Here is a 7,622-nt window from a genome sequence, read left to right as displayed (position 1 = left end):
AAGGGGGCCCTTTAAAAGCCAAGTCCAAGCCCGTCAAAATTAGAAAACCATGAGACGAGACTGGCACAACCTGGAGAGAAGGGAGCCGATATCCGCAGCCAAACTCCAGCGTGATGAGTGAGTGGGGGAGAGGCAGGCCTGCATCACGCACTGCCTCCATTTTGAGGAGACATCCACCCAGAGGGGCGCGCGGTGTGCGTGTGAAGCGTAGCGAGCGACTTCGCCATGGTATTACTTCCTGTGCGCTTCACACCGAGAAATGCGCAGAAATTGCTGGAGAAGAGGCTAGCGCGCCATGTTCCCGCTGTACTTTAACTCTGGGTATCGCCTGTTGGGAGCCATGACCTCACAGGGAAACTACAACACACAGTAAAGTGTTTAAAGCGAGACGTCATCTCCGAACTACGAGATTGTAGCCTGGTTGCACTGCATCGACGCCATGGCTGACACGTTGTTCCAGTTGGTGGGGAAAAGGACGTTGGCGACAACGTATGAAAACGAGGACTTGGGTTTCCTACCATCTTACTACAGCACACTTGTGGCCCCTAAAACAAAATGGAGGCCCCGTCCCGCTGTTTGACAGCCACCATGGGTTCACCATAGGTCATTTATGTAACGTCACGAGGACAACTTCTTTAACTTTAGCACAAATCATACCCATCCAGAGGGCGGGAACAGCAACAACAGGGGTGGGGGTGCTACGCAGTAGAATGAGCGGGCGGTGCCTTGTTATTTAAATGTGAAACGGCTATGGCCACCGAGGCCTTCCACTAGACCGAAGGGTGGAGGAAATACCCCCCAACAAAATAAATACCAACAAAGTAGACGCTCACACGCTGTCCACTATCAGCTTTGAGCTGCAACTCTCCACATTCGCCCGCATTAAGCGCGGGTGTCTACATCTACATCGTGATGCATACCCCCACCGCTCAGGAAAACACGCAAACTGCACTGTTGTCCACTACTGTACAGCACGGAATTGGGAGTCTCGGCTTCTGTTTCCATGCGCGCGCATATACGCACACGCGCTCATCTGGTGAAAACCCTGGGATGAGAGGGGGATGCCCCCTCCCTTCCGCCTTGCTTACCTACTCCAACTACACCACGTGGTTTCCTCTCTCACAAAAAAAAAAAACAACCGTGAATTGGAGTCGACGAGGGGCGGCGTCACCCCTCTGTCGGCAGCAGGCGGATCGCCGAAAGAGGGAAGGATAGAAAACTAGAGAGAGGCGGAGAGAGAGGAAAACATTTCTCCCGATCTGATCCCGCCATAGTTTTTCCCACTCTTCTGCCATAGACCCATCATCAGAATACACCCAGTCCAACCCACCTCCTCCACAGCGCGATAGAGGCTATAGGCTGCTGCTTTATTCGTCTGTTGGGGCCGGCTGCAAGTCAGGGGATTTCATTTCTTCTCCTGCTCCACTTATTCAACTGGATTTACAGCAATATTCAACGTTACCACCTGATTCTACTTTTTTACATTTTTTTATTTGAATTTGTCATCGTGAATTCAAATTTATTTCGTACTTTTGTCCTCTAGCGTGATTTACACTTTCTGTTTGAGTGGCAAGTGTGACAATATCTTGTTGCGCTATTAGCACATTCAGCAGAAACTTTTTGCTGGCTCCAATCTTTAGTTATTCTGGGCTTTGTTTTTTGTTTTCTTTTTTTGGGCTCGGGAAAACAATTTCCACAATGCACAAGCTATACATTGGGAATCTAGGCGAAAGCGTGACTGCCGAGGACTTAGGAAAAACCTTTGACGAACACAAGATCCCATACACCGGACAGTTTCTAATGAAAACCGGCTATGCGTTTGTGGATTGTCCGGACGATCACTGGGCCATGAAGGCTATCGAGACATTTTCTGGTGAGTTAAGGTGGACTACAAGTCACCAAAAAAAGCCTTCTCTTATTTCCACCTTTAATTTCATTCATTCTATATATAGGGAAGCCGTAGACGCCGGCGCACAGCCCCGGTTGCATGCTCACCTTCAGCGGTGTATCCCAGTTTTATTGTCCGTTCGCCTCCCGAGGCTCCACGCGAGATTAAAAAAATAAATAAATTCCTGAAATTATTTTATTGGTGTTAGCATAAGGAATATTAGTGCGTGGAAAGCTACACACCCACGGGAGCCATTCAACTTTTGCAGGGGGAGGGACGCACGTAGTGTAAAGCTATACTGTAAAACACAGCCATTGGTGAAGCTTTCCTTGATATCGTTGTAATTTATCAAAGGAGATTCTAACAGTACTGTGCTAATTATGGCACGTGCATTTCAAGCTAATGTGTGCTTGTGGTAGGCGTTTTGATTTCTTGCACCCCTGAGCACTGGATAGAGTAGCCTACTCTCTTGTGATATAGGATGAAGCCTTGCTGCTTCCCCTCCCCCTTTAAGCCGGGAGTCCACTATGACAAAGGCAGAAACAAATAAATTAGCCCTTACCAAACCTGGCCTCAGACCAACCCAGAATTTACACAAACCTACCCCGGTATGGTACAGCTCGCTTTCCTGCGTGGCGACAGCTCTGTGGCCCATTTCTCATGGTTCCCTACACATGTAACGTGAGGAGGCAAGGTCGCCATGCCAGTCAGCTCCCTCTGATCCTTCCTGAACCCTCACCAAACTCTCCAAACAACCCTCTCACACTACAACCATGTGGGCTTGAAACCTTTTAACTGCCACTCAGAGTTAAACTGATAAACGTATAGTTATCGCTTGGTATTTCTGAGGGATTCACGCAGTGCATTATGAGACGGAAAGTGACGTGATGTACTCTATTCACTTGCTCCTTGACTTTAGGGCATGTTTTGAGCACTTTCAACATAACTGCTTCTTAGTACTTTTCATGAGTGCTTGAAAGATCACCAGGTTTAATTGGAAATAAGTGAACCGCAAGGCAACCCACAGTGTGTTCCCTGAATACAGTAGATTCCCTTCGTAGGCCTTTGCAGCTAGTACACAGTTAGCATTTAGCCACACTTTGTTCTGAACCAGTTTTCCTTTTTTCAGGTAAAGTGGAACTTCATGGGAAACGTATTGAGGTCGAACACTCCGTCCCCAAGAAGCAAAGGTACATTGAGCACTTGTATCACCCCTCCCCCTCCTCTCTCAAAACGAAAAGGGGAAAAAAACCTTTCATGTGTTGCATCACCTTATGTGGGTCTTTCTCTCATGGGGTAATAAGTGAAAACAACGACTTCACTGAATGATTTGCTATTAGTAGGACACAGATTTCGGCCCTTGCGCCCACTTGACGTTAAAAGCCATTGTGAGGCTAGCAGTGGCTAGCTTGGCTGTGTTTGTTGGTGTGGCAGTGTAGCGTAGACCCTCAACTTTGTCGGCCATTGCTGTGGAGCTGAACTGTGACAGCTTTAGCTAGGTGCCTGCCGTTCTGTGCAGTGTGGTTGGATTTTTACTCGTCCTTTTAAAACGCTGCTGTGTTTTTAGAGTGAGCTCAACAAGCACGTAGATATAGGTTCTTCGTAAAGTCGCAGTGTTGATGTGAGCACGTCCTGTGGTTTACTATATGCTCTAGGCCCAGCCTTTTATGTAGTTACTCTTTCCTTACACTACAGTCACTACACAATTTCTTTAACACGATTTAAAAAATACACTGGCACATATGTATTTTAGAAATGTCTACGTGGTGTGGTTTCACGTGTTGGACAACCTTTCAGTGCTTTAATGTATGCATGGATAATATTCGCTTGTACACATTATTCCCAAGCTCTTTGCTTTTATTAAAACTCTTCGGTTTAACGTACACACTCTGAAAACATCAGTTTTTAATGATACTGTGAGTTGTGACAGAAATGCGGTGTGTTGATTATTTTATTTCGTTTATAGGTTTCTTTTAGAAGGTATTTGACGAGGAAATTGTGATTTAATGGAGCTGTAATTTTTTTAGTTAAATTAATAACACGTCTTTCCAATTAAAAACACAGCTGTGCTGTTTATTAATTGTAGTATTTCTTTTAAATATATAATGCTCGTTTTAACCCAGAATAGGTGCTGGGTGTGAATATTTCATATTTAAATGCCTTTTGCTTCACGCCAACTCGGACACATTTATGTGGCAGCCTGATAGTGTACCTGTAGCTTTGGCTTCTTTGTAATTGGGTGAGTGTCAATGAAATTTCTGCGGTTCAGTAGTAGCTCTAACTGGTGTCCATTGTGCTCATTTGACCTGCTTCATTCAAACAGCACTATGCAATTCTCTTATAGCCCATCATTTATGCCCGTAACCTTTGGCACAGATACGAGTTGAGCACAGTTCTCCATGTTCCGCCATTTGGCCACATGTGTACGTATGTGTGTGTGTGCGTATTCACTATGAGCCAAAATGGCCAGGAAATGTAGAAGATTCCACCCCATTTCCACACTTGTTGGCTTTTAATAAATGCTACGATTTGGCGTAATCACTCTTCGCGTGGTTTTGTATGAAAAAGGCCGAATATTTCAAACTGAGCTGGCTTTTGGGGCACCCGCCCTGCGCCACGAAAGCAGAGTAAAAACGTTGCAACATGGCTGTGGCACAGACATCCCAGCAGCGTGGTCTTTGTGTGGATGAGTGGGGCCGAGTGTGGTCAATTATTGCCAAACTCTCCTTACACGCGGAGCTAACATGGCTGTAGGCTGTAATGCCTTCAGATGTCTTAGCGGGTGCGTGAAGAGTCCCAGACCTTGACTGTGATCACCTTAAAGAGCCATAATGATAAAGGTGATTTGTGAGTGGGTGGGTGCGGGGGTACCGTGGGACGAGCTTGTGGCCCTTCGTGGCTTCACAACACGTGGTGCGTCCACGCAAAGAGGAGTTGCACCACGTCAGGCATGGAGGGCAAAATGGCGAAGCCTTGAATGAAGCAGCCACTGTACAGATTGCTCCTTATTCTTTTTTTCCACAGTGTGTCAGTTTGGGTCTCGTCAGCGCCCGGGTCGCCCCGTGGCCTACATCACGTGTTCCAGTGTGTGTGTGTGCTTTTCTTTTAAATTTAAATACATTTAAAAAAATGAGAAAAAATGTTAACATGACGGAAAACTGTATTTGTGGAAGCCCTATCTTAAAATGGCTGTTCGTGCAGTCCGTCAGCCAGAGCTAAATTATCCAAATTATGTCGCAAAATGATCGCGTTTAAATATTTATGAAAAACATCTGCTCATCTCCAGCATCCAAGCGTGTGCGAGCTGTTTGAGCGAACGCTACTTTTACGAAATTATTTTGTAAATGTTTAAAATCCTCCAGTTGTCAAACAAAGACTGTGGGGCAACGAATTAGGCGTTTTCTGGCGACGTGCGCATTTGGGCAAAAACACTCAAAATAATAGATTCCAGCATATATTTTATTTTTACCTACTTGCACTCAATAAGCTGCTTGTTTTGATACCGTTTTGAATGTTTCTCATTTATTGTGACTCTAACGTGGAAGTAAAAGTTTTCAGGGGTGCTTGCGTTTCTACACGTGTTTGAAAGAAAGTTGCCAGAGTCCATACGTTTAAACGTCCTAAAACTGCTCTCCTGCAGTTGCTTCTGAACCTCAAGGAGGGTGTGTGTGTTTGTGTGGGAGTGGCGGCTGTTCTGAAGGAACAAGCCCTTTGGGCTATTTGAAGGAGGTGGGGTGGGGGTGTCAGTCCCTTAACTAAAAGAATGAAGGTTCAATTCCTTCTTTATATTCCACAAGTCTCAGTGCGCAGGGGGTGCTGGCCCTGGCTGTCCTGACCTCTGACCGTGTTTTGAACGGGTACCTTTTGCGTTTGTATGTATGGACGTTAAAGATGGACGAGTTGTAAGTTTCAGAGAGAGCTGTTTGGTTACTGTGTAAGGCTGCAGAGGGTTTGGCAAGGTGGAAAGCTGGGGTTGTATAGCTACAGGAAGAGGAGAGGGGAGAGAAGGGAGGGGAGTTTTTGTGTGTGTGGGTTCTCAGAGAGAACAAGCCTCCCTCTTTGGAGAGGGGAAATGTATAGAATGCTCGCTGTTGGCGTAAAGCAAATCAGTGGTGACGCCCACCAAAAATCCCGTTAAACCCAGTTGAAATATAAATGGCATGGGTAGGTGTGTGTGTGTGTGTGTGTGTGTGTGCGCGTCTTTTTTAATCTGTTACCCATGCTCTGCAAAATTCTGTTGCAGCAACCTGGCACTTAAAAAAAATAGAGTTTTGTTGGATGTCACAGGTAAAACGAGAGCTGCTACAGATTATAGGCTAGCTTATTTATGGTGTTTCTTTTTTGTTTTTTAAAGTCTTTGAAGTCTTGTAATAATTGTCTTACACTGATTCTACAAGAGATGCAGTCAAACAAAATATCAAAATTAGCCTTTGATTTTAGGTGCATTCCTGCAAAGTTCACATTTTTTATTACACTCCCTCTAAACATTCGCATGGGCAACTTGCAGAATATCAGTACCAACTGGTATTAGCCCTGTTGACTGACATCAGGAAATATAATGGTATTTACAGACGCCATTGGCCAATACTTAGTTGTTGGGTCAGTTTTATGCAAACAATTGTACTTTAAAACAGACCGATTATTTATTTATTTTCCACTGAAGATTTTTTCTTCCTTGCACTAAAACTATAAACAACAAACAAAGTAAAAAGAAAAAAAGTTGGAATTTTGAATAAACATAATTCACCCATAATTAGTGTGTGGCTAAAAACAATGATAATAATTATTATTGTTCCCACTTTGTAGTATTTTTGTATGTCCTTGGTTCTGGAGGCAGGGTTTAGTGTCTGATTCTGGTATGCTGTGACCTTTGGCACCAAAATGTTATCTTTAGCATTCAGTGTGCTAGGATTTGCACCCCGCCTTCACCGCTACATGAGGCTATTATGCACAGCACACCAAAATTTTGTAATTTCATAATTGTGGGAATTAATTCCAGTCTCCTTTGAATCTCGACTCATTTTTCCATTTGCCATTTGTATCCAAAAAGGAAATGATGATGTTGGCTCATTTCAAAACAGGAGAAATTGCATTGGAGGCTGCAACCTGTTCTACTTTCTTCATGCATTAGTCTTCATGTGTTACAGCTTCCTGTTTGCATTTCCTTCAAAAGGAAAAAAAATGCATGGAATCCTGAAAATACTGCTGCACATGAAGCATGCCAACAAATCTGCTGTCATTGTTTCACTGTTTAGGAATCTTTTTTTATAATAATAATAATAATTATTTTTCACTGAAAACCTCAAAAAGAAAAAGATGACGGTCCAGTTTTCCTGCGACCCATAAACAGACTGATAGATCACGTCCAAATAACATCAGTGTTAGCAGTTAAAAGTCCAACCCATGGCTGGGAACATCCTCTGAAATACTGATATGCTTCCATTTTTCTTATGAAAGTGGCTTCAAAAAGCTAAATGTCATTTCCTCCCTTTCTGTAATGGTGTTACACATTTTGTATTGGCTTTTTTTTTTTTTTTTTTTAGCAGCTGAGTGAAGCTACTGTACATGTTGTGTCCCCCCACCTTTTTTTCCTTTAATGGATGCAACAGCTATATTCTAGATATTTTAGGCACCATTTTTTGTCCATTCTTGTAATTAAGTTTGACGTATATAAAATCATCTCCACAACAAGCTTGGCTGTAAATGCTTTTGTAATAAACCTGCTATCTGGTTT

The 7,622-nt window shown here is 43.8% G+C and overlaps 1 protein-coding gene across 1 annotated transcript in view; it reads left to right on the top strand.

The window, feature by feature from the left end:
- Positions 1–1,698: 1,698 nt before the first annotated feature.
- igf2bp1 (insulin-like growth factor 2 mRNA binding protein 1) overlaps positions 1,699–7,622 on the top strand; it is a 39,432-nt gene continuing 33,508 nt past the window's right edge. The window contains exons 1-2 of the mRNA XM_063471115.1: positions 1,699–1,873; positions 3,018–3,078. Coding sequence (XP_063327185.1) covers positions 1,699–1,873; positions 3,018–3,078 — 236 coding nt within the window. The remainder of the gene's footprint in view (positions 1,874–3,017; positions 3,079–7,622) is intronic.

This window comes from Pelmatolapia mariae, linkage group LG4 (assembly GCF_036321145.2).
Source record: "Pelmatolapia mariae isolate MD_Pm_ZW linkage group LG4, Pm_UMD_F_2, whole genome shotgun sequence".
Taxonomy (NCBI): domain Eukaryota; kingdom Metazoa; phylum Chordata; class Actinopteri; order Cichliformes; family Cichlidae; genus Pelmatolapia; species Pelmatolapia mariae.
This window is presented reverse-complemented; position numbering and strand designations above follow the sequence as displayed.